Source organism: Chlorocebus sabaeus, chromosome 19 (genome assembly GCF_047675955.1).
Source record: "Chlorocebus sabaeus isolate Y175 chromosome 19, mChlSab1.0.hap1, whole genome shotgun sequence".
In the NCBI taxonomy this organism is placed as follows: domain Eukaryota; kingdom Metazoa; phylum Chordata; class Mammalia; order Primates; family Cercopithecidae; genus Chlorocebus; species Chlorocebus sabaeus.
In genome coordinates, this window is record NC_132922.1 from 10,813,140 (window position 1) to 10,840,200 (window position 27,061).

Consider the following 27,061-nt stretch of genomic DNA (forward strand, 5'->3'; position numbering starts at 1 on the left):
TAATTGTTTTTTTTGGTTGTTGTTGTTTTTGTTTTTTGTTTTTTTTTTTTTTTTTTTTTTTTTAAGAGATGGGTTTCACCGCATCACCCAGGCTGGTCTCAAACTCCTGGACTCAAGTGACCTGCCTGCCTAGGACTCCCAAAGTGCTGGCATTACATGCATGAGCCACTGAGCTTTGCCTAAAATGAGGTATTTTAGAAATTCCATTTTAAATTCTTTCTTTCTTAACTTCATTTGAAAAAATATTTATTGAGGATCTACTATGTGCAACTCACAGTGCAGATGCTAGTGACACAAATGTGAATAAAACAGAGTATTTTTATTCATGTAGCTATTTTCCAGAAGGGGAAATAGAATATACAAATTAAATAATTATACAATTGGTATCTTCTAATGTGGGGCGGGGTGATTAGGAAGTCATTAAAGAAGTGACACACACACTGAGCTCAGGATTGAAGAGGCATCAACTAAGGTTGGGCCTGGGGGCTTCCAGCTGCAGGAATAGCATGCTCAAAGAAGGGACCTTGGGTAGGGAAGAACATACATTTCAGGAACTTGAAGAGGGCCAGTATGGTGAGAGTACAGTCAGCAAGGGGGAAGACGGCAGGAAAAGAGGCAGGGGATGTTGGCAGAAACTTCACTGGGCAGTCAGTGAAAAAGGCAAGAACACGAATTCAGGTTCTTATCAGGGTCTTTAGGCCTCATTGACAGTTTCGTTTTTGAGACAGGGTCTCACTCTGTCACCCACACTGGAGTGTGGTGGCACAATCACGGCTCATTGCAACCTCCACCCCCAGGCTCCAGCTGTCCTCCCACCTCAGCCTCCCGAGTAGCTGGGACTATAGGCAGGCACCACCACGCCCGGCTAATTTTTGTATGTTTTGTAGAGACAGGGTTTTGCTGTGTTGCCCAGGCTGGTCTTGAACTCCTGAGCTCAAGATATTGGCCCGCCTCAGCTTCCCAAAGGGCGGGGATCACGGGTGCGAGCCGGTGCAGCCAGCCTTATTAACAGGTTTAAGCAGGGGACAAATATGATCAGATTTACACTTGTTTTTTAAGTAAATGTTTTAAATTAAGATATATACAGAACAAATCTGTAGTTTTAAAAGATTATTCTCACTACAGTTTCAACAATTCTCTGAAGCAGAGAAGTTCCTTCTTGCCAAAGAAAAAACTAAGGCTCTGCAAAGCTAAGTAACTTACTTCCAGTTATTTATTTAACAAACATTTGAGTGTCTACGGTATGACAGACAGTACAGTATGTGTCTAGGGATGCAAAGATGACTACAATACTCTCACTTAAGAAATCTGCAATCTAGCAGGAGAGGCACATCAATAAACATGATATAATGTAGTCTATGTCAGAAATGAGTAAAGTCTAAGAAAACAGAGAGAAATTAAATCTTCCTCGGAAGAATTAATCATTTCACCTTTGTGTTAAAGGGGTTTGTTTGTTTTTTTTTCATACTGTAGTTTTTGAATTCTCAATCATTCCTGCGCTTGGCACCCAGTATGCACTCAAGCAAATGTCAGCAATACAAATGAACCCAGGACTTTTGACTCCTAATTCAGAGACTGTCCAACTCTGCCCCAATTCTGGAAGACTTGCATTAATTACAATAATTATGGAACTATTTTGGAGCTCTACTTTTGAAGCTGCTTTCGGAGCCTGTTTATAAACCACAAAGAAAGTCAGTCTCATTAAGACTGTCAAACTTCATTAATGACCCAATCTGAAAATCCATAACAATATCTAAACATTGCTATTTTGTTAAAAGAAAATCTACTCCAAACACATCAAGTGGTATACGTTAAGTACCTAAAGCTTTTAGTATGTCAATCATACCTCAATAAGGTGGTTTGGGGGAAAAAGAAAGCACAAACTGGCATTCGGAGGATAGTGAAATGCTCCTATGAAGACAATCAAGCAAATATGACATATACTCCTTCATAATTCATGATCTCTGTCCTCAAAGGACTTACATTTCAGTTTCTAACTGGAAAGACAAAGAATAGCACATAAAAACAATAAAAGAGAATAGAAGGTAACATTTGTTCATTTATTTAAAACATTTACACACTGCCTACTACAGGTCTGGTCAGAAACTGTTCTAGGGATGCAAAGGGGGTAAGATAAATGCCTGCCTTCAAGAAACTCAGTCTTATCGGGAAGTCGACAATACACAGGCCGGGCACGGTGGCTCACACCTGTAATCCCAGCACTTTGGGAGGCTAAGGCAGGCAGATTGCTTGAGCCTGGGAGATTGAGACCAGCCTGGGCAACATAGTGAGACCTCGTCTCTATAAAACATGAGACAGGTGTGGAGGTGCATGTCTGTAGTCCCAGCTGTTCAGGAGGCTGAGGTGGGAGGACTGCTTGAGCCCAGGAGATGGAGGCTGCAATGAGCCATGTTTGCGCCACTGCACTCCAGCCTGGGTGACGGAGTGAGACCCTGCCTCAAACAAAACAAAACAATACACAGCGTTGCTATTGAGCAGGTACACACAAATGAGAACACCGAGGTGGTGTACAGCTGGCATCAATTCTAACTCATCAGACACCCATTCTTATGGGTCCATGCTTTATCTGTTGTTAAATATTGTAATATTACCTCTGATTATAATGTAAATTGGTAAATACTGTAAGTAATCACTATATGAAAAAACAATGATACCCAAAATATTGTTAAAGGTTTTCAGAGAATATGATGAGAACTTAAATTTTAATCTTGGGGTCCCCTTTGATCTTGGGGTCCCCTTGTGTTTCTTGGCAAGGAAGCTTGGCACATTTGAATAAGTAAGCTGGTTCTAGGTGAGGGGAATAGTAACCAAAAGGCCAGTGGCTGGAATTACCCAGGTATGGCCCTTCAACTATGTGGAGAGCATGGTTTAGAGTTGTGCTGTCCAACATGGTAGCCACTAGCCACATGTGGCTACTGAGCGCTTGAAATGTGGTTACTCTGAACTGAGATGTATATGAGCAAAAAATACACTCCAGATTTCAAAGGCTTAACTAGAAAAAAGAATGCAAAGTATCTCATTAATAATTTTTTTACTAATTACCTGTTTAAATAATATTTTGGATATACTGAAGTCAATAAAATGCTATAAAAATCAATGTCACCCCTTTCTACTTTTTTAATGTGGCTACTAGAAAATCTATACAAATGTGGCTCATATTTGTGGCTTGCATTCTATTTCTACTGGACAGTGCTAGTCCAAAAACTTTAAATAACAAGCTAAAGCATTTAAACCCTCTAGGCAATGAAACACCATTGAAGGTTTTCAAACTTTAGTGCCTGTGGTCGATTTGGGAGGGAGCAGGAAACACAAACAAAGCGCTGTTTCAGGAAGATCAGTGTGGGGGCAATCTGCAGGGGTGAGACACTGGAGGCAGTTGTCAATGTCAACAGGCTGCAAAATGTCAAAGGGTGAGCAGGCTCAGCTGGAAAGTATACAAGGTCTTTAGAAGGCCCACACTGGGTGGAGGGAGGAGGAAGAAATCAAGAGCAGGTTGAAATACGGGAAGAATAACAGCTGCAAGTGCTGACCCCAGCCTGATCAACCAAGGTGCAATGCTTGTGGGACTTAGTGAGCTCAGCGCAGTTTACTTTAGATCAAGTATGGCTTAGTGATAAGGGCTTCCAGACAGAGGTACAATTCAGAACAGGACTGGGGTCCTCTTCAGCAATTCTGGAATCTATCTCACTGTGGCAGGACTTCCAACAGTAAGATCAAGTCCCAGAGGAGACGGGGAGGAGGTAGGCAAGGCTACTAGAAACCGCAGGATAGGCTGGGCGCGGTGGCTCACGCCTGTAATCCCAGCACTTTGGGAGGTCGAGGCAGGTGGATCACCAGGTCAGGAGTTCAAGACCAGCCTGGCTAATATGGTTAAACCCTGTCTCTAATAAAAATACAAAAAAAAATTAGCCAGGCATGGTGGTGGGCGCCTGTAGTCCCAGCTGGGCGGGAGGCTGAGGCAGGAGAATTGCTTGAACTCAGGAGGGGGAGGTTGCAGTGAGCTGAGATCAGGCCACTGTACTCCAGCCTGGGCAACAGAGCGAGACTCCGTCTCAAACAAAAGAAAACAAAACAAAAAAGAAACTACAGGATAGGCCAGGTGTGGTGGCTCACGCCTGTAATCCCAGCACTTTGGGAAGCCAAGGCAGGCGGATCATGAGGTCAGGAGTTCAAGACCAGCCTGGCCAACATGGTGAAACCCCGTCTCTACTAAAAATACAAAAATTATCCAGGTGTGGTGGCATGCACCTGTAGTCAGCTACTTGGGAGGCTGAGGCAGAAGAATTGCTTGAACCCAGGAGGCAGAGGTTGCAGTGAGCCCAGATTGCGCCACTGCACTCCAGCCTGGGCAACAGAGCGAGACTCTATCTCAAAAAAAAAAAAAAACAAAAAACAAAAAAAAACACTACAGGATAGCAATAAATAACAAAAGCAAAAGACCAGACTTACAACACAGCCTACAAATATTTACTGGAAGTCTGCTGTATGCCTGACACTTGGCCAGGCTCTGGAGATACAGTGAACAAAACAGACATGGTCCTGAATCATGAATTGTGGTGAGAGCTATGAAAAAATAACAGGAGCTCTGCCAGCCTTAACTGAGGGTGGATGGGGGCAGTGGGACGAGAGCATAAAGGAGAGCCTTTCTGAAGTGACAATTTAATCTGAACCTGAAGTTAGCTGGGTGAACCTGAAGTTAGTGGGGAGCAGAGGAAGGACAGCCCAAGCCAAGAGAGTAGTGCAGGTGTATATAAAAACAAAAACCTTAAGGCCGGAAAAGGCTTGGGCAATTTGAGGAACTGAAAGAAGGACCTTGCAGTTAAGATGGTCAGAGAGGAGGGCGGGGAATAAAAGAAGTGAGGGCAGGTTGGAGAGGCCAGAACACACAAGCCTCATAGGATAAAAAGTAAAATCCCAGCCGGGCGCGGTGGCTCACGCCTGTAATCCTAACACATTGGGAGACCGAGGCACGCGGATCATGAGGTCAAGAGATCGAAACCATCCTGGCCAAAAATGGTGAAACCTTGTCTCTACTGAAAATACAAAAATTAGCCGGGCGTGGTGGCATGCGCCTGTAGTCCCAGCTCCTCGGGAGGCTGAGGCAGAAGAATTCCTTGAAACTGGGAGGCGGAGGTTGCAGTGAGCCGAGATCGCACCATTACACTTCAGCCAAGGCGACAGGGCTAGACTCCATCTCAAAAACAAACAAAAAAGCAAAATTCCAAACGGGCCCAAGTGTAATGGGAAGTCATAAAAGGGTTTTGACCACAAGGAAGTGGTACAATCCTAAAGGGATTCTAAGTGCTCCAGCTACCTATGCTCCTCTCAGGTCACTGAATCCGGGCTGGCTTGGCAGCAAAGGGGCAGCAGCCAGTATCATAACTGAGTAGCAGGATTCCAGGTCTGAAATAACAAGAGTTTATTATATGGCCCTCCAAATGCTCCAGGGTTGCAAACTTGAGAGGATGATGGCACCACTGAAAAACACTAATAATAACTAATAGAAACTAACAATAACTAACAGAAACTAATACTAATGGGAGGCATTACTTGACTTTCAACATACTGAGTACGAAGAAGTAGCAAAGAACGCCAGCCGGGCACAGTGGCTCACGCCTGTAATCTCAGCACTTTGGGAGACTGAGGTGGGCAGATCACTTGAGGTCAGGAGATCGAGACCAGCCTGGTCAACATGGTGAAACCCTGTCTCTACTAACAATACAAAAATTAGCCAGATGTGGTGGTGTACACCGGCAATCCCAGCTACTTGGGAGGCTAAGGTAGGAGAATCGCTTGAACCCGGAAGGCAGAGGTTGCAGTGAGCCGAAATTACACCACTGCACTCTAGCCTAAGCAACAGAGCGAGATTGTCTCAAAAATAAAACAAAAAGAATGCCAGCAGGTAAATATGGATTTTGTTTTGGAGTATGGAAGAAAGGTGAGGCATGGATATATAGGCTAGCATATACAGAGGTGACAGTTAAGTCTCATAAATAACACTTATGAGGATTAGAAAAAGAGAAAAATAAAACAATAAAAGGAGCCCTTAGTAAATGGCCTTAGTGTTTCTCTCTGCGATAGAAGTCAGGAAAGGAATGATGCCCCAAAAGGTAAAGAGGAGGACAGTACGATGTCAGAAAAACGTCAGAAAAGGCAGAGCGTTAAGAAAGTTGACTGGGCACGGTGCCCCACCCCTATCCTAGCACTTTGGGAGGCCAAGGCGGGAGTTCAAGACAAGCCTGGTCAACATGGTGAAATCCCTAAGGTCAGGAGTTCAAGACTGGCCCGGCTAACATGGCAAAACCCTGTCTCTACTAAAAATACAAAAATTAGCTGGGCGTGGTGATGCGTGCCTATAATCCCAGGTACTTGGGAGGCTGAGGCAGGAGAATCGCTTGAACCTAGTGAAGTTGTGGCGGCGAAGGGTGGCGGAGGTTGTGGTGAGCCGAGATCATGCCACTTCACTCCAGCCTGGGCGACAGAGCGAAACTCCATCAGAAAGACAAGAAAGAAAGACAAGAAAGATGGATGGATGGATGGATGGATGGATGGAAGGAAGGAAGGAAGGAAGGAAGGAAGGAAGGAAGGAAGGAAAAAGGAAAGAGAAAGCTGTGATCCAAAGGAATGGGACAAGGGATTTTTTTTTTGGAGTGATGGAACCGTTCTGATCCTGACTGTGTGCATTCATATGTGAACATTCACAGAACTGTAAACACACATAAAAAGTCAATATTACTGTATGTTATTTTTTAAAAAGTTTTTAAAGGGATAGGGGTTGTCAAAAAGGATTGGCCGCTGCAGGGAGACAGAAAAGGATGAAACCTGAAAAGAGAGTTTTGGAAAAAATTTTTTTTTTTGAGACGTAGTCTCGCTCTGTTGCCCAGGCTAGAGTGCAGTGGTGCGATCTCAGGTCACAGCAGCCTCCGCCTCCTTGGTTCAAGCAATTCTCCTGCGTCAGGCTCCTGAGTAACTGGGACCACAGGTATGCGCCGCCCCACCCGGCTAATTTTTTTGTATTTTTAGTAGAGACGGGGTTTCAACATATTGGCCAGCATGGTCTTAATCTCCTGACCTCCTGATCCGCCCACCTCGGCCTCCCAAAGTGCCGGGATTACTGGCGTGAGCCACCGCGCCCAGCCAGTGTAGGAAATTTACCCACTAGGTAACTGGCAACCTTGGAACAATCTGGCTGCAAAAGTTTAAAGAATGACTGAGTAGTGAAGACGTGAAGGAAGGGAAGTAGCCAGCATAGACTGCCCTTTCAGAACTCTGGAAGTGAGAGGAACAGTAGCTCAAACATGATAGCAGAATGGAGAGATCTAGCAAACTGGCGGAATTTTCCAAGATCCCATGAGTTGCTCCATTTAAGTATTTTTTCAAAACACGCATTTTGCACATGAACTAGTCATGTTCTTATTGTCCTGTTAATCTAAAACTGTATAATTCAATGACTAAAAGGAATCCAAAATCTACACTTTGATTCTGCTCCTTAGAATCAAATGTTAGTCAACTAACATTTTCTGTGTTCCCACTATGTGCCAAGCACTATGCTGGATAGAAAAATGAATAACACTTAGTCCTTGGAAGAGCACACAATTTATCCCAATAGCCCGGGACTGGAGCAGAGATCTGCACCGAGGGCTCTGAAAGCCTTGAACTCTGAACTAAAATGTATTTTTACAATCTTTATAAAAATTAAACAGGGAAGAAATAAGATGTACTTTTGCAAAAATGTTATTAATTTCTAAAAGCCAAGAATGAGCTTAAACTTTTTTTTTTTTTGGACACTGAATTTCGCTCTTGTTGCCCAGGTTAGAGGGCAATGGCATGATCTCGGCTCCCTGCAACCTCCGCCTCCTGGGTTCAAGCGATTCTCCTGCCTCAGCTTCCTGAGTAGCTGGAATTACAGGCGCCCACCACCACATCCGGCTAATTTTTTGTATTTTTAGTAGAGACGGGGTTTCACCATGTTGGCCACGTTGGTCTCGAACTCCTGACCTCAAGTGATCCACCCACCTCGGTCTCCCAAAGTGCTGGGATTACAGGCATGAGTCACTGTGCCCAGCTTAATGTAAATTCTTAGGTATGGGCAACCTAATCATCAGTGGTATTCTCCTTTTCTACTCCTCTCTACTTTTCAGCGCCCTTTCTCCCTCTGATAATTCAGGAAGGAGGCAAAATGAAACACGCGTTGGCTCTCAAACCAGAGAGACGTGAGACTGAACCTACGCCCTTGAAATGCATAGCTGTGTGGCTCTCGAAGATCCCTTTTCTCTTTCATAGAATAGTAATGATACCTACCCCACAGACTTGGGGTAAGAATTAGGGGGGAAAAATGTAAAAAGGCTGGCATACAGTAAGCATGCGACACATGTTAGCTAATACGATTACTGCCATTTCAACAAGTAGCATTGCTCTGACTTTAAAACATTTTTAAGTGCTTCCATTTGAATGAGGGAAATTTTTTTCAAGGGCATGACATTTATATGTTACCATAGAAAAGCAGCTACAGAATTTCTATCAGAAACCACTCTGCTCAAATAATGGTGTTTGGGATAAGCACTTAATAATAGTCAAGAACTAAGAAAATATAAAGGTATCATCATCATCATCATCACCACGTCCCACGTGGGACAAGCCAGTCTGATCTGTGTTGTGGATATTGGTGAGTGTGCCTTCGTGCAAGTGGACACTACATACATAGCCCTCCCACTACCTGCCTACAGCAATGCCACACGCTGTAGAGACAACGTGCTAAGAGTTCCGCTCTGTAAGAGTCATTTACACAACACTATCCAAAACACATCTGTAGTTTCAAAGCGAAGATCACTGATGAGTCTCCAAATCAAGAGAAATCTTACTACTACTGACATCTCCCACAGCGAAGAGAGAAGTAACCTCTATTAGTAAACTTTCACAAAATGCTAATGTGTATCATTTCTACACACTTTCTATATATACTTAACTGTTGGTGGGGGCACTAAAGTTTTATTCACTATGAAGAAATGTCTTTGGCCAATTTTGCATAGTTTCGCTTAAATTATAATACAAATGACCAACTTGAAATTCACCATCCTCTCGTTCAATCTCTAGCACTGATGCTAAAAAGTAATAACACAGCCAAAACACATGAAGCACGAACTTAAAGTCGCAGGCTGGTAACCCGAATTCCAAAGAATTCAGAATAAGCTGGTCCTTAAGGCGCTTGACTAGAGGTGACCGTTACTGGACGTCTTTAACCACTACAGTGTCTCTCACTGGATCGGATGTTTAGCCTCTACAGCCGAATAAACCCAGTAGTCTGGAACTGAAGGGCACCGGGCAGGGGAAGGTGTAAAACCACTTCCAGTGCCCCTCGTTTCCTTGTCCAGAGTCTGAGCCGACTCCCCAAGGGGCCGCACACGCAGGGCCCTGGGGAGGGGTGTGTAACGCATTCACCCTGTCACGCAGGTCCTGCACACAGGCCGGGACGCTGCGCACGGACCCGAGGCTCCGAGGCCTGACGCTTCCCTCTGTCACCGACAGCCATGGACGAACGCGCCTCCGCGGGCCCGGAGGGTGCACCCGCGCCGGGGCCCCCAGGAGACGGGAAGCGAACTCAACTCGGCCGGGCCAGCCCACCCGGAAGCCCTCCCCCAGCTCACACCTGCTGGCGCGTGACGCCCGGAGCCGCGCGCGCGCCCGCCCGTCCCTGCCCGGCCGTTCGGGGCGCCCCGGCCCGCGCGCCGGACGTCGCCCCGAATCCCTCCCGGCCCCTCGACTCAAATCTCGGCGGCTCCCGCTCCCGTGGAGCGCGCGCTCAGCGCCGCCGGCCGCACCGGCCCCGCGCGCGCTCACGCCCCCTCCCCGGACCGCTCCCCGCCCCACGCGCGCTCCCTCGCGAGGACACGCACACGCCGCGCCTCCGCTCACCGCCCCGGGCCGCGCCGCGCGCCCCCAGGGGCGTCCTTGCCGACCCCCGGCCGCCCCGCTCCGTACTGGCAGGGCGCGGGGGAGGGGAAGGACGGCGCGGCCGCCGCACCTCACTCACCCCCGAGCCGTGCCGGCTCCAAGTACGCGGCGTTCCGCTGTGAAGCGAGGCGCGCAGTCCTCGCTTCTCCGCAGACTATGGAGGCGACGTCGTAGGGGGACTGAGGGTCGCGGGGGTCACTCCCTCCCGTTTCGCCTTGCAGAAGCACGGGGACCCCAGAAACTAAAAACAAAATAAACAAACTTTCCCCTCCGCATCCCTCCCCCAAAACCACAACACAAACACTCGGGGGCCCGCCCAGAGACCCACTCCATTGGCCGCAGGGAGGATGCTTCTGGCTCTCACTGGCTGGCTTTTGTGCCCGTCAAGCTGTCGTTCCGCCCCTCCAATTCCTCGTTGCTGCCTTAGCCCCTCATTGGTTAAGTGCTTCCCGTTTAACGAGCTAGGATTGGCTGAGCTGCCTGAGCCAATCATGCGGGGACACACCCCCTCAGCATCCCAGAGGCCGCTTCCTCGGTCGAGGACCCAAAGAGACTCAGGGGAAACTAGAGCATGATGGCGGCCGAGCTCGCTTGGCGCAACCATGGTCTTTTTTCTTTTTATTTTTAGCTCATTAGCGCCTTGCCTCGGCGCTGTTCCCCTAAGCTCGTCTCTCCATCCAGTACTGCCCTATAACGGAATCTATACGTGCCGGCTCCTTGATTTATCCCCTCCGAAGTGCTGAGTGTGGGCTAGTTGTGTGTCATTGGACTGTCAGGATGTCACTCCCCAGTCAAATCTTCAAGCTATTGGTGGAACAGCAAGAAAGCCCGTCCAACAACAAGAGCTAATACCATTGGTTTGACTCCACTGTGTTATTTCCTGGCACCTTATTGGGCAAATAGGTGCGTCAGATCCGGATTTGCTCTGCTACGGTTAATTGTTTACTGGGGATTTGGGGTCAACTCCGGTTGTTTGGCCAGTAGTTGACGATAATAGTGACTCCCATTTATTGCATGCCTATTTTGTGCCAAGTACTGGACTGCTTTCTTCACAAACATTATCTGGTTAAACCTGGGAGTAATGCAGTATCCAGTTTTTATAGATGGGAAATTAAGGCTGGCAAGAGCTTAGAAAAACTTGCCCAAGGTCATCCAGATACAAAGTAGTTGATGAGCCTGGCATCTGGTCCTCGGTCAAACTCCAGAGACGTCACTCTTTTTATTATGCGTTAGTGCCTCCACCTTAGACGATATACTTGTCAGTTAACCCAGCATCTTAAAAACTTTCATTTGGAACTCAAAAAGTCTTCAGTTTCTGGAAGTGACTTTTTTGGGGACTTACTATGGAAAGGTTGTCATTGCCTGCACCACATCCTCCTCCCCAGGACCCATTCCTCTCCCCTTTAAGTTAAAGTAGACATTGCTGCCATCCTTTTATGTGAAGCCTCCCCCCCCCCACTCACAACCCCTGACCAACCATCTGCAACTCATTCTTTGGAAAGAGTCCTCAAGAGCTGGAAAACTAGGAGAAATCAAGTCGAAAGAGAGAGACAGAACAAATCGTCTTAGAAATGAATAATTTATTGCATGCAAAGAGAACAGCCCTTCAGCTCCTGGAAGTCTTCCAGGATAGTTGATGCTGAGCAAGACGTGTGCTCCTGGCTGGTGGCCACTGGGTTCTTTCTCTGGAGCAGCTTTCATCGAAGTGAATCCAACATTTCAGCCAGAGGAGGGCAGGATGCTTAGGACCCATTGCCAGAGTGCCAGCCCTGAGCTTTTGGGACCGAAATGATCTCCAGGAGCACAACGCTGGACTCTAGCCCACATTCCATCTCGGATAATTAACATTTTACCGTCCCAAATCCCCATCCCCTGTAGCTTCAGTGGGATCACCGCCCTTGTTTCGCTTCCTGATCCAAGCTGTTGTGTAACCTCCCTGGCACTGCTTTAATAATAAAACAACCATTGTAACATAGTAACGATGCTCAACACTTAGAGCCTTTCAGCAAAGGAAGCCAAAGTATTTCATAAAAGTCCATTAAGAGTAAGTGGCATGTATTCCTAGGGCCAGTGCAAGAAAGACAGAAGAAAGATCATGCGTCAAATTCTAATACAGGTTGTAAGAACGTGAATCTGTACAGTTGTATGCACATACCCCTTATTAGCCTTCCAGTATGGGGATTCTGAACTCAAAAACACAGTGAATGAGAAACATTCAGAATCTAAAACCTTCCTAACCTTCAAAGTTGGTTGCTTGGACCCCTATTTTAACTTGGTACTTGACTTTCTGGGTAATTGTTTGATACATTTCAGTTGTAAGTGCCTTGAAGCAGATGGTTTCTTTTTCATCTTTGTGTCCTTCACATTGTTCTGATGGTAAAAGGCCCCCAAATAAATAATTATTCCGTAAATGTTTAGTGAGCATGTCAGGCACTTTTACTAGGTTACAAAGGCTACACAGATGAGTTATAGACTCTTCCTTCAAGGACCTCAGTTTAGTAGGGGTGTTCACCAGATAAGCAGATAACCATGGTGCAGTGCTGTGAGAAGGTGCCCTGGAAGCAAATGGTAGGGACATGGGACTCCATCTCGGAGGGACAGAAATGGCTTCCCGGAAGAAGTGACATCTACAGGGAGAACTAAAGAATGAGTTATGGTTAGCTAGGCAAGAGACTGATGATGTGTGGTGACCTACAACATTTGCTGTCTGGTGGCAGGGAGCAGAATGGGAATATCCAGAGATGGCCAAAGCCTGCTCTTCTTAGAATCTTTGTCTATAAAGGCTTCAGCCATTTGTAATTGTGCCACCTCATTGTGCCTTCCCTCCCAGAGACAAAGCAAATGTGCCTTCCCTCCCAGAGACAAAGCAAATGTGCCTTCCCTCCCAGAGACAAAGCAAATATCTGAAACCTTCTTGTATTTGTCCCCTTGAGAATAGGAAAATAATTTCCAAATAAGATGGCTGTTTTTCTGATCATAAAAGTAACATCGACATTGTTACTTTGGCTCACGCTTGTAATCCTAGCACTTTGAGAGGCCAAGGCGGGAGGACTGCTTGAGGCCAGGAGTTTGAGACCAGCTTGGGCAACACAGGCAGAGCCCATTTCTACAAAAAGAAAGAAAAGTAATAGTTGGGCATGGCAGCCTGAGCCTATAGTCCCAGCTACTCGGGAGGCTGGGATGTGAGGATTGCTTGAGCCTGGGAGTTCAAGGCTGCAGTGAGTCACATGACTGCACTCTAGCCTGGGCAACAGAGCAAACTCTGTCTCAAAAAAGAAAAAAAAGTAACATTGAGTAAATATGATTTTAACTCAATATAATATTCTATATTTCAGACAATATAGAAAGTTATAAAGTAAAAGCCTCCCATAATGTATTACATCCAGACACCGTTAAGGACCCTATCTTCCCAGACTCTTTTACGAATAGGCCCACAGATGAGTTTCTTCTTCCAACAAATAGTGGGATGTGGTTCAGGGGCTTTTCTGGGCTCTGACAGCTCTCATAACCCAGAACTGTGGCTTTGGATGGAACCTGCCCCTGCTTTCTATACTTACAGGAAGGAAGCCAATCCGTCAATCAAATAATTATTGTGAAGAATATGGGTTTCAATTCTTGTCACGGCCAATGACAGGACTTTTGGGGCTTGCTCAGCCTGGTGTGAATGTTGAGCCAATGAATGGGGTGAGGGTGTCTGCACCGTAGGGCTTACAGGCATGCTTTGGTGCCTGTGGAATCAACTCATACCCTGAAAAAGCAGCCCAGGTCAGAGAACGCAATGCCAGGGTACTCTCCTGTGCTCGCTCTCATTTCCTCTCTGCATGCTACTTGGGGAAAATATTTTTCTGTTTGTTTGTTCCAACCCACCCAGCTTTCAGAGTAAAAAGACTCGTTAAGCCCTGCACACTTGTATGCAGGCCAAGTGCACTATGTTCTTGGAGCGCTGTGCTATTCTTAGCGCTCTATATGTGGTGTTCTATACAGTTGGCTTTTTGCTGGAGGGGAAGGCAGATTTCATGAGTGATAGCTGCCTTGGCTGGCTACCAAAAGTGCTCTGAGCCATCTCAAGCAACAGGCCTTCCTTTTTTCCCTTGAGAGGTTGTGTTGTGATCCCTGCCCTGGGCTTGGACAAATTCCAAGGCAATGGGAATTTTTGTGAACGATTCTGCAACAACCCACAAGCTGGGGGAAGGGGGGATAGCGAGCTGGATCTGCTCCAGCTCTAATTTCTGTGGCACAGGAGAACTCCTTCCGCCCTTTGCACTGGCCCCTCATAGCTATGAAGAATTTGGAAGTGTTCGTTAAGCATTCTCCAATTCTTGAAGCTTATAACAACAGGAAGATCCCTATAAAGGAATCTGATCCAAAGGACAAGGGGACAGCTGACAGCTGATACTGCTCGCTTGGGCAGTGGGTGTAGCCATTGCCAAAGACCAAGCTCAATGAGGGAGGGAAACTCTCTAGAGAGTGCTGTTTACAGAGGACGTGCTTCTAAGCATTTATTGCATGTCTGGGAGCATTTACTGTGCAACACATCCCTTGCGTCTGTCTCACCTTCTAAATCACCTCTCATTTTTTATGAACACACTTCCTGAGAAGCGACTTGGTTAAGCAGCAAACACTGGACCCCCTCCTGTGTGCTGGCCAATGCTAGACACACAGGAGGAGGCTCGCAAGAGAACCAGGATTACGGTTAATAATAACTACCCTTTGGTGGACACTTGCTGTGTGTCAGACACTTTACTGAGGGCTTTACGTGGATTGTGGATAGTTAATCTTCACAACAACCATTGTTATCCACATTTTCTAAATAGGAAAATGTAGGCACTGAAGGGCTAACATTGAACCTAGGCAGTCTGACTCCAATGAGTAAGCTCTTGTCCACGCTGCTATATTGCCTCTCGGATGTCTAACTTGGGAACCCCACAGTGCAGCTGGGGAGACAACTAGCCCTCAATGAACAGTTGTCCTCGTAGTCTTTAGTATCTCGGCCCCATCCTCTTTACCCCTATAAACTCAAGGAAAGAAGTACACCTCTTCCTGGCTAAATTACCGCCTCTGGTGGTCCTTCCTCCACTTCCCAACTCAGATCTGGCTTTTCTCCCATTCCCTTCAAATAGCTTCCTTCCTTTTCTTCTCTATTTTCTTATCCTAGCTTCTCAAATAATGACCTGTGGCCATCTCCACCACAGAAGTGCTCTCTCGTTCGTTCTCTCTCTGAACCTGGCTTCTAGCCCTAACTCTACTGAAATTCATTTCTCTAAGCTCATCTATAACCTTTTTGTGGCCAAGATCCAAGAGACGTTCTCAGTCCTTGTTTCCATGGCTTCACCAATACGTTTTACTCTGAGAATCTTTTCTTTGCTTCCCCAAATAGCCAGCTTTCCTCCTACCTCTACAACTGTTCATGCTCTTTTCCCTACCAGCTTTTTCTCTAAACTCCTTCAAAGGAGTCTGTCTGCACTTCTCTCCTTATGTTGTCTCTGGGGGCGTGCGACGCTTGCGGGACTCAGCGAGCTCAGCTGGGTCATTATCCTACTTTCGCCTCTAAGATGAGAATTCCATCTCTCCATCTCCAGCCTTCATTCTGCAGCTTGTTTGCTGCGTGACTTTTTGCAAGTCACATAAACTATCTAAGCTTCAGTTTCCTCGTTTCTAAAATGAATATATTGAATCAGATTTGTTATTCTCCACCTAAGATAATGATAAAACCTAACATTTTAAACCACATACCAGGCCAGGCGTAGTGCTCACGCCTATAATCCTCCCAGCAATTTTGGAGGCAGAGGTGGGCAGATCACTGGAGGTCAGAGATTCAAGACCAGGCTGGCCAACATGGCAAAACCTCGTTTCTACTAAAAATAGAAAAATTAGCCAGGCGTGGTGGCACGCACCCGTAATCCCAGCTACTTGGGAGGCTGAGGCAGGAGAACTGCTTCAATCTGGGAGGTGGAGGTTGCAGTGAGCTGAGATCGTGCCACTGCACTCCAGCCTGGGCAACAAAGGGAGACTCCATCTCAAATTAAAAAACCACATACTATGCCAGGCAGGACTAAGTGGAAAATGAAAGCATGGGGTTCATGGGTTGCACACCCATGAAACCAGCTCCAGTACCAGCCTCTGCTCCAAGCATTGTATATGTATGAGTTTATTCAGTCCTCACAGTAACCTTCAGAGGTAGATACAGATGAAGAAAGTAAGGCAGAGATAGGTTAAGCAGTTGCCCAAGGTCAGTTTTTAATTGGTAGAATTGAGAAAAATAACACCTGCTTGCTGGAGCTGTTGTGAGACTCGTAGGCGCAGGTGCACAGGGAAGGCTGGTTCCTGTCCAGGGACCCCTCAGCCAGGCCATGCCCACTCTCCCGCAGAGTTTCTCCATGTGGTTTCTGCTGCCTACGATGCTCCCTCTTCCTCTGCCTGTCCCCAAGTCTACAGGTTCTTCAAAGCTCAGTTCAAGCCCCTCCTCCTCCTCTGAGGGGCTTCTGCAGCCGAGGCAGGCCCACATCTCTCTTCCCCTGGCAGATTTCCTGAGCACCCTTGTGGTGAAGGCAGCCCCATCCCCGCCTTAGGAGCACTCGCTGGACTTTGCCCACTCCAGGCTCAGTAATAACCAGTCCTACAGGGCCAGAGGGAAAACCTTTTTCTCCATATCCTTGGAGCAGCTTGCTGTAGACTGTCTCACCCACCAGGCAGGATGACTTTGCGGGCAAAACCTATTATTTGAGTTATCTGAGTCTTCACTGTGTCCTCGATAATTGTGATTCTCATAATTCTCATAAAAGAGTTCTGTTTAGGCTCTGGACCTTTCCCTGGAACGCTTTGCCTCATTGTCCCCTCCTTCATTCACTCCTCAGGTGTCAGCTCAGAGATTACTTCCTCCTCCAGGAAGCTTTCCCTGATCTTCACCCCCAGGTTAAGTGCCTCCTTTGGGCTTCTATACCCACTGTGCTTTCCCATCACAACACTTGCCTCCCAGTGTCCATCTTCCTAACCATGTTCTGAACATGTGAAGGCAAAGGCCAGGTCTGTCTTATCACAGTGCCTGGAACACAGTAAGTTCTCAAGTTCGTTTGAACAAATGAACGAACAAACAAATGAATGAAAAAATTAAATGTTGAGCAGGTGCAGTGGCTCATGCCTGTAAGCCCAGCTACTTGGGAGGCTGAGGTGGGAGGATCACTTGAGCCTAGGAGTTAGAGACCAGCCTGGGCAACATAGCAAGACCTCATCCCTAATTTTTTTTTTAATTAGCTGGGCAGGGTGGTACATGCCTATAGTCCCAGCTACTTGGGAGGCTGAGGCGGGAGGATCACTTGAACCTAGGAGTTTGAGGTTGCAGTGAGTTATGATTACATCATTGCACTCCAACCTGGCAACAGAGACCCCATCTCCAAAAAAAGAAGTTGGTGAAACCTCTGGGCTCTGCAGGCACTTCAGCATAGGGCTGGGCACCTGATGGGTGCTTATGTAAATTCATGAAATGCGTGAGAACAACTCCAGAATTTCTGTTCAGAAGAAGGCTTAATGGCAGTGGTCTGGTTGGAGGAGTGAGACTAGGGAATTCCTCTTGACAGAACAATGACAAAGTAAACATGAGAGTTGAGAGTCCATGCTGGGAGCAGAGGCATAAAGGAGAGGTGTCCTAGGCCAGAGGTCAGCAAGCCTGGGCTTGAGGACCAAATCCAGCCCACTGCCTTGTTTTGGCATGGTCTGTGAGCTAAGACTGGTTTTTGCTTTTGTTTTGTTTGGTTTTGTGGTTTTTTCTGAGATGGAGTCTAGCAAGTGCAGTGGCATGATCTCAGCTCACTGCAACCTCCGCCTCCTGGGTTTAAGCAATTCTCATATCTCAGCCTCCCGAGTAGCTGGGATTACAGGCACGTGCCACCACACCAGGCTAATTTTTGTATTTTTAGTAGAGACGGGGTTTCACCACGTTGGCCAGGCTGGTTTCGAACTCCTGACCTCAGGTGATCCGCCTGTCTCGGCCTCCCAGAGTGCTGGGATCACAGGCATGAGCCACCGCGCCTGGCTGGTTTTTGTATTTTAAAAGAATATTACTACTTTGTGTTACATGAAAATTATGAGATCAAATTTCAGTATTCATAAGGTTTCAGTGGAACATGGCCACATCTGCTTGTTTCTGTATTGTATAGGGGTGCCTCAGCGCTACGACGGTAGCTGCAATAGACATTGAATGTCTGCAAAGCCTATAGTATTCACTTTTTGGCCAACTACAGAAGGAGCTTGCAGATCCCTGCTTTGGCCGTCTAGCTGACCCAGGGGAGGAAGGACGCACACTGCCAGCCAGCCACAAGGTGTCAGCCTTTCACCATGATGCTGCCAGCTGCGTGGGCTTCTCTAAGTTCTCCAAGGCTTCTCCCCAGGGCCACCAGTGCAGGACCAGGACTGTGGCCCCTAGACCCCGTCCCACCAGGCTGTAGTCACTAGTGTGAAGGACAAAGACAGCAGGACGGGGTGTGGAATCTACATGAGGAGTACAGGCCTGGCTTGGGAAGCCCCGTGGCTTGGAGAAGGATTGGCAGACTTCTCCAGACGTGCTCTGTTTCTTTGATTTAGGTTTTATTTGTATTTTGTATACAAAAGATTCTCCAAACAAACTAAAATTGTTTATTTCACCACAAACTATCAACCCAGAAAGGTTGTGGGACTTTTGCACAACCAGATACACCGCAGCCCTCTAAGGATGATCCTGCATGAGGGGAACACAGGTCCCTGCCAAGCAGGGTGGCTCAGAAATGGCATCTCTGGTAGGTTTCCTCTCCCTTTCTGTCGAAACCTGGGCCTTGGCCGGGTGTGGTAGCTAATGCTTGTAATCCCAACACTTTGGGAGGCTCAGGCAGAAGTATCGCTTGAGGCCTGGAGTTCAAGACTAGCTTGGGCAACATAGTGAGATCCCATCTCTACAAAAAATATTAAAAATTATGGTAGGAGTGTTGGTGCAAGCCTGTAGTTCTAGCTACTCAGGAAGCTGAGGATAGAATATCTCAAGGGACTCATTGAGCCCAGGAGTTTGAGGCTGCAGGAAGCCATGATTACGCCACTGCACTCCAGTCTGGGTGACAGAGCGAGACCATCTTAAAAAAGCAAAAAAAGAAAAAAAGAAACTTGAGCTCTGTAGCTTCCTTCAGGTGAACGAGCAGTTAGCCCTGTGTGGCAACGATTCAATATGAAAGTGGTAATTTTCACAGGGAAGCAATGGGGAGGATCTAGGAGAAAAGATCACAAGAGGAAAATAAGCCACTGGAGGTGATACCCCCAGAGGCTCCTGCGACGCCTAGCTGTGTGTGTCAGCCCCTGTGTGTGTCAGCCCCTGTGCTGGGTGCTTCGCGTGGTTACTGTGGAGAGTCGTCTCGAGATCATCCCCATTTGACACATGAGGAAACAGGAAAGTTCAGGGATGTGAAATAGCTTGCTGAGGTCATTAGCTATTCAGTGGCAGAGATAGAATTTCAGCCCTTGCCTGCCTGTTCTGAAGCCTGTCCTCTCTCTGCCGTGCGCCCTGGCCAAGGTCACAGCAAGCGGCATGCAGGCACACCACCTCAAAACCATGCCTTTTTCCTCGGTCACCACATGTATCCCCAGGCTGGGCACCCAGTAAATATCCACTGGATGAATAAATGGGTGCAGGCTTGCAAGCACTGCAGCAAACTTTTCCCTGTCCAGTCGCCTAACTTCCAAGACACTTCCAGGAAGAGATGAGGCAGGGAGGCAAAGCTGCGAACAGGAAATAAGAATCATGACGCATGGTTTTCTGCACACGATGGGCTCTTTCCCCCTTGCTTGTGCCCACAGCACCGTGGGCACCGCGGACATCCTACCTGTTCTTGCCTTTGGCTCCTTTCCTTCCCCAGCTCCCATGTGCTTGCTGGCTTCCATGGCAGGCCCTAGCCCTTCTATTACGTGGACATCTGCTCCTAAAGCTGCTTTTCGGTGACTGCAGGCAATGCCCTAACTTCTAGCCATTTTTCTAGATGAAAACTTGTTTCCAGCTGGCTGTCACTGCGAAAGTGCTCTAGGACAGTCCAGATAACCAGATTCTAGCCCTTCCTGCAACTCAATGGGTGACTTTGGACAAATTTCCTCACCTTGGGCCCTCCTTTCTATGCTAGCTTTTGAAAGGAAGCACACAGACAGGGCTATCCTTGAGCAGCCAGAGGCCTGCAGGCCCAGTGCCACCTAGTCTGGACCACCCAGGAGATGAAGACCAGGCACTTAAGACACAGGAGAAAAGGAGAAGCCTTCCTAGAGGAAAGGATTAGATCCGGAAGGACTTTTGATAAACCCAGTCCTCGAGAAATTAAATCACAGCAGTACCCCATTTGGCATATATGGTGTTAGAAGTCAGGAGTGAGAAAGGATCATGACCGATTCTAGAACCTGTATGACACCTCCTGTTTATTCGCCTGGCTTATTCTCTGTACTGAATGGCAGTCTTCAATCATTTAACAAATAGGTATTAAGCATATATCGTGGTTGCAAAGCTGAGCCAGGCAGTGAGGCACCAGTGCTTATAGAAAACGCTTTCCAGGCTCAGGAACCCCAAGGACAGATGGGTACCTATCGTGCCAGGTAGCAGCACATGGCATCTAGAAGCAGGGCTTTCCTCAGTCCCTGGCTGGGAGGGCAGAAGCTGCAAGGGGAAGGGCGAGAAGTCCAGGCCTGCCTAACTGTGCAAGGTCTCTGGGCTGATCTCACGGTTACTTAGCCCCAGAACATCCTCATGGCTGTGCCTGCCCTTCTTGCCCTTCTCCTCACTCAACCTTGGGCTGGCTCCGCTCACTGAGCTGGGGTCACCTGTTCTGCAGCAAACCTCCTGCCCCTGGAACAGCAGTGCAGATGATCAGCAGCAGCCACTGGGTCCTTTGGGCAGGGAGGCAGGAGTGTGGCGGACCGCCAGATGAGAAATTGCATCTCTAGTGCACGGCAGGGCTAATTAGCTGCTAAGGGGGCTTTGTCAACGTTCACTGAGAATGTGGTCATGACAGTCAGGTAGCGATTCCCACTTGGCCTGACTTGAGTGTGGAAGGCTCTCTGCTGTCAGCACTGGCTGCTTTTGGAGGTGGGTCCACCGCTGGGCACACTCAGGTATGTGCCGTCGTAGTGTCTGTGCAGGAAGTAGCTGAGCCAGAAGGAAGAGGGACAGACTGGCAGGAAACCTGACAGGGAGCTGAGTGGAGTGAGGCAGATGTGTGTACATAAAGACACCGTCAGGAGGAATATAAGGTGGTAAAGAACAAAGCAAGATAACCAGAACAGAAAGGAAAGATGCTACTGCGTCTCCCAGGAAGCAGCGTCTCAGGCAAGTCAGCCAACCTCTCTGGGCCAGAGTGCTGTATCCAAGGTACCCAGGGCAGAGTGTGCATGAAACACTTCAGAGAAGCGGCCTATGCAGGCCACCAGGCCAGGACCGCAAAGAAAAGAGCCAGTGCTCTCAACGGGAGCACTTTTACCCCCTCCCCAGGGGACATGTGGTAACATCTGGAGACATTCTTGGTGGTCTCATCTGAAGGGGTGCTCCTGGCATTTAGTAGGTGGAAGCCAGGGATGTTGCTAAACGTACTATAATGCACAGGGCAGCCCCGTAACCAACAGAGGATTCTGCGGCTCCAAAGCATCACCATTGCCGAGACCCTGAGCTCAAGGAACAGGCTCAGACCTGCATTCTCTGTGATGTGGGATCTGGGGAGAGCTGTGTACCTCCTTATCTGAAAGACGGGGACAATGAACCTTAGCCACGCTGTGTGTGGTGGCTCATGCCTATAATTCCAGCAGTTTGGGAGGCCGAGGCAGGCAGATCACCTGAGGCCGGGAGTTCAAGATCAGCCTGACCAACATAGTGAAACCCTGTCTCTACTAAAAATACAAAAATTAGCCAGGCGTGGTGGTACATGCCTGTAAGCTCAGCTACTCAGGAGGCTGAGGCCGGAGAATCACTTGAACCCGGGAGATGGAGGTCGCAGTGAGCCGAGATGGCGCCACCGCACTCCAGCCTGATCGACAGAGCAAGACACCGTCTCAAAACAAAACAAAACAAAATTACCTGTGCCTCTCATCATACAACTTTATGAGGCCCACTCCCCCAATACACGGTAAAACTGCTAACTTTCTAAAGGGCTCTTTCTTCAGCTTTTCTTAGTTTGAAACTTTCATGTTACTAAAGCATCCAGCATGGTGACTGGCATATAGCAAGTGCTCAACAAATATGAAAAAGAGAAAAGCAATACAGTAGTTTAAAAAAAAAAAAAATAGCCCACTTCCCCTCTTTGGCCAGTTTCTTCTGTATCTCTTTGTCTCATTTTTTGCCTAGCCTTTCTATAAAGTTCTACCCAGACAGAGGGTAGTGATGTTAACAGAGGCTATCTTGAAAGCCCTCGAGGGATCAGAGATAGGATTAACCATACCCTAAGGACAGGTAGCTAAGGAGATGGGAAGTTTTGCCAAATCACAAGGGGCAGGCTCCCAGACCCATCCAGGAGTCCTGTGCTTCCTGCCCTTATGGGGCAGAAGCAAGTGTGGCAGCCACACCAGGGGCTCAGCTCACTGGGAGGTTAGGCTTCCCAAAGAGCTGCACCAGCTGTGAACACTTACCCTACAGAAGCTGACTCAGAAAGTGAGACAGCAGCTTGGTGGTGGTGTGCAGTGGTGGGCAGTGAAGCCAGACCCCAGCCCAGAGAGTGCTGCTTTATCCGGTTCCTCCTAGAGCCCTTCCAATGTAACCAGCCTTGCGGAAGCTGCTGTGCAGGGACCAAGGGCATGATCCACCCTTGAACTTGCCATCCAACTGGGAGGGCCAGATGTCCCCTTGAGATTTGATGAGTAAGAGACTACTTCACAAAGTATGTGCAAGTGCTGGAACAGAGGGCAGGCGTACTCACAGCTGACAAGCCAAGAGGCAGAACAGAGTGGGCCGGTGCCTAGGCAGACAGGCAAACATGAAGAGCTGCATTTTGTGAGTTCAAGATCCTTGCCATCTCGGACTACAGTTTCTGTCTCAAGCCTTTTGGAGCGGGTGGGGCCAGACACCATCTTGTCCACACTGCTATAAGGAGGAGGACATGGGCCAGCAGGGAGAGGCACCCTGCCTGGGCACTCCTGCCTTGTGGCTGGCCCTCTTCCCACTATGCCAACTTGTTTCCTCTCTAACATATGGTCTCCCCATCATTTCTACCAAGAAAGTGTGAAAAACCCCATCTTGGCACATGGAGAAACTGAGGCAGAAAGGAAGGCCTGGCTTAAGGCTGCAGTGACTTGGAGATTCCAATCAGGGATCCTTGCAGATTAGATGTCAGGGCAGGGGAGGGACCTGGGTGTGCTTTGGGTCTAGAGGGGGTAAAGGGACAAAGCAGGGCCTACTCCTCTGGTAAGGGAGGCACAGATGCCCTTGGCTAACTTGCTTGGAGGCCAGTCCCTTCCCCAGGCCACCTTCCTCATCTCCAGAGGCACCCACCCTCCACACCAGAGAGTGATCTCTTTGTCCCATTGCAATTTACACATCTCATGTCCCATACCTTCAAGGTGTCCCCCTCGAGCTGAGGTGTAACACCCCCACACCGCACCTCCCCCCTCTCCCTTCCCTCCCCTCCAGAATGAGTTCGTGCCACACTGCCTGGCCTTGGTACCTAAGGAAGCACTTCCCAGAAGCATTTCATCTTCATAAAAGCTCAGGGAGGTGGGCCAGAGTCCCTTCTCCACACGCCCTAGAAGCCAGCCTTGGGATTAACAGAGAAGACCTTGGGGACAGGCTCACCCTTCTTTTCCCTTCCCCTCCCCATTGCCAGAGAGATCAGTCTCCTCAATGGCTGCCACATGTGGTCCCTACTTCCTGCTTCCTCAGAAGCAGTGCCTGGCTCTCACAGCCCAGCCAGAGCAGCCCCTTTTCTGGCTCTCACATCAGCTGCCTTGCAGACATCTGTACCTCTCCCCCAGGTGCTGGTAGTGTCCTAGGGTTTTTTAGACGGAAAGAAAGAGGATGAGAGTTTGGTTCAGAGGTCACTGCCGCATGGCTCTTTCACAGGGCTCGGATCCCCCATCGCCCTGCCCGCAGGGCCGGCTCACAGAGTCTGCAGTTTGGCAATTTCTCCCAGGTCCATTCACAAACTCTCCTCGGCCCTCTCCAGTCACCCAAGTGGGGAGCACAGAGTGGAATTGCTTACTGGGTCTCCCGGCCCAGCCTCATGGCAATTAGGCTGACCTGCTCTGGCGAGGCACAGGCTCCTAAAAATGGCCTGACTCTCACAGGAGGCGAAGGCCCATCTTTGGCCAAAGTGTAACCTGGAAGCCCTGGTTGGCAAAGGGTCCGAGGACCCCGTTAGAGTTGGGGGAAAAAAGACAAATGCTCCCGTCCTCAGGGCCCAGCCTCCCACACCCCCAATCCCCTCTCAGCCAAGCCCCTCCCTGCCTTGGCTGTAAACCAAAGTTTACTGACTGAGGGAAGGAACAGTCCCAGGTAAAGGCACTGTAAGGACCCCCACATAGGTCTGCAGCAGGCAGCAGCCGAGGAGGCCGGGACCACTCACGCTGAGACTGCCAGGACGGCACCGGCAGGGAAAGAGACCTCAGTATGAGTGCTCTCAGAACAGCAGCATCAAATTCTGCCCCTCACTGGGGGAGGCCGCGGGATCTTCCCCTCATTCAAGTCTAGTTCAGGAGCCTGCAGGGACGGGGCCAGGAAGACCCCTGCAGCCAGTGCCCCTGCAGTTCCGGCTGCACCTTACACCTGGAGGTCGGCGGCTAGAGCAAGACTGGCACTTGGGATCCCAGGCTTAGGGCCCCGCCCTCTTCCCTTTTATTCCACCAATCTCTTGGGTGGGGAGCAGTGGGGGGAACCAGAAGCACCAGGAAGCCTGGGAAAGGAGAAGCCACTGCGCCTGCCCCAGATACCCCATCCCATTAAGGTTTAAAGAATGGCCCTCACCCCATCTGGCGACCAGCGGAGGGGGTGGGGCACAAAGGCGAGCAGACACTGGTCAAGCTTCCACTTCATGTAAACAAGGAGGCCGTGGCACTGACCCCTGCCCAGCCACTGACAGTCTGGTGGAGGCGTGTAACTGAGATCCAGGGTCCCTGAGACCAGGACAGAGGCTGCAAGGCAGGAGGCCAGTTGGAGTCTGATGTGCAAACTGGTGCAGTGTGCGACCTGAGCTCTCCACGACACAGGGCAGGGCAGGCGAGCATCCGCACGTCCTGCCCACCACCACCCTGCAGCTCAGGAAATCACGCAGTTGCTGGGCTTGGCAGAACTGGGACTTGTTTTACCTGCAGAGGCAAGGGACAGAGGTGGGGAAGGATGTAAGTGAAACGCTTGGTGGATTCAGCTTCAGTCCCTACCCTGTGTACTGTCTACATCTCCAGTTGAGGGGCTGGGGTCACTGTCTCCTTCCCAAGCTGCTGATTTGGAAAGCAAGTCAGTAGAGGGCACCTGGGAAAGCAGAAGGGAAGATTCTGCCTGTCCCAGCAGCCTCGGCAGGAGCCCCACTGGGTGGGACATCAAGGTGACCACCATCTCCTGACCAAAGAGGGGTGGGGGAAGGATCCAGTCTGCAGAATCAACGACGACAGCCATCAACTCCAAGTCTTGACTGCTGTGTGTAAGGACGAGCCATTCCTTCGTTTCTTTACTTTTCTAATAAACTTGCCTTCACACACACATACACAAAAGTCTCGCCAAGAGGCCGCTCACTACCAGCTAATACATGCAGCTCCACAGCCTGCAAAGTAAGACCGTGGTCCTTCTCTCCGGTTCCCCTCCCCGGCTGCCCCGTTCTACCGCTGAGGTGTCCACAGCTCCCAGAGCCAGCCAGCAACAGCGACGGAACCTGGCCTTCCCAGTCCAGTTCCAGCTCCTTCTGCCACAGGCCTCCTAGGCTGGAAGAAGGAAAGCTGGCGCCTCAGGAAGGGCTGGCGCTGGCCAAGAGCTGTCACAGGGGGTGGATCACACTGCTTAGGGCGCGGCTTTGAGGGGAGGATGGAGAGGAACGCGCTGCCTGTAGGGAGGGAAGGGGGAGAGAAAGCTGCCCCCCTTCCAGCCAGAGAAGCTGATTTCTCCTCTTCCCCAGGGCTCTACCATTCCTTCCCACTCCCTTTACGGTCCTGAGATGAGGCCTGCAGTTCCTTTGGCTGGATTCCTGCTCTCGGACCTCTGGAGGGAGTGTGGGGGAGTGGCAAGGCAGGCCTGACACCTGTGGGCCTGCGAGGTGCCGGGCGTTGAGCCTATGTCCGCAGAGCAGAGCGCTGGCTGCCTTTCCCCAGGTGGAAGGCACTCGTGTTACTTCCTGCCAGTTCCCTCCACACAGCACGGGCTGCCTCCCTGGTGCTCACACAACCTTCCAGTATCACTTCAGCTGTGAATTTAATTAAGGCCACGTCTGCCTCCTTTCCCGGGCCATGAGCACGACCCACTGAACAGAGTCCAACTTGGAGCCCTCCCCTGCCACACAGGCTGCTGCTCCTGCCCACTGCACTGTGACCCACGGCCTCGGGCCTCATCCATCCAGGCAGACTGAACGAGCTCTTCGGGACTGACCACAAATCCAGCTGCACCCTCATTAAGGGTGTTCCCCCACCCTTGGGCAGGAGGTTGTACCCAAAGAGCTCCATGGCCAAGGCGCTGGGGGTCACCTTCCGCGGTGATGCCGAGCGCGTCTGGGTGGCTCTGCTAGCGGGATGAAACGCGGCCGTCCTAGACTCACTCCTAGACTCACTCGCTGCTGCAACGGATACAACCATCCCCACTTCCCCTCCTTAGCTGGTTTCATTTGCATGGCCCACTAAGCAGATGTCAGTTCCTCCCCAGAGGCAGCAGCATTTTGGAGGCAGGTAAGCAAATCAACCTCTGGATCGTTAAACAGGGGAGGTGGTATAGCTGGACATGGAATGGCGGGTGGTGGAGGGGGTAGCTGCTTCCCAAGCCTGCACACCGCCTGGCTGGCTGCCTCCAGGAGAAGCCTGGGTAAGGCAGGGGCAGGGCCCGTCTTCACCAGCATCGTGCTCCCCACTTTTTTGTAAGGCAGGGTGAAAGCCTGGAGAGAGCACCTAGACTCAGAATTCATTTCCTAGCCCCGGACAGGAC

The 27,061-nt window shown here is 49.3% G+C and overlaps 2 protein-coding genes across 6 annotated transcripts in view; both read right to left on the minus strand.

Annotated features, from left to right (window-relative positions):
* TNRC6B (trinucleotide repeat containing adaptor 6B) overlaps positions 1-10,282 on the minus strand; it is a 294,477-nt gene extending 284,195 nt beyond the window's left edge. For 2 of the 5 annotated variants that reach the window (XM_073006702.1, XM_038007409.2), the window contains exon 1: positions 10,052-10,282. The gene's annotated coding sequence lies outside the window, so the exon portion shown is untranslated. Of the gene's footprint in view, positions 1-9,933; positions 9,996-10,042 lie in introns of those variants that run through there. The other 3 variants (XM_073006699.1, XM_038007410.2, XM_073006701.1) reach the window with 3 other exon arrangements.
* A 723-nt stretch (positions 10,283-11,005) lies between these two features.
* Positions 11,006-27,061, minus strand: part of FAM83F (family with sequence similarity 83 member F) — a 48,565-nt gene continuing 32,509 nt past the window's right edge. Inside the window, exon 5 of the mRNA XM_007975862.3 lies at positions 11,006-25,248. Coding sequence (XP_007974053.1) covers positions 25,199-25,248 — 50 coding nt within the window. The 3' untranslated portion in view covers positions 11,006-25,198. The remainder of the gene's footprint in view (positions 25,249-27,061) is intronic.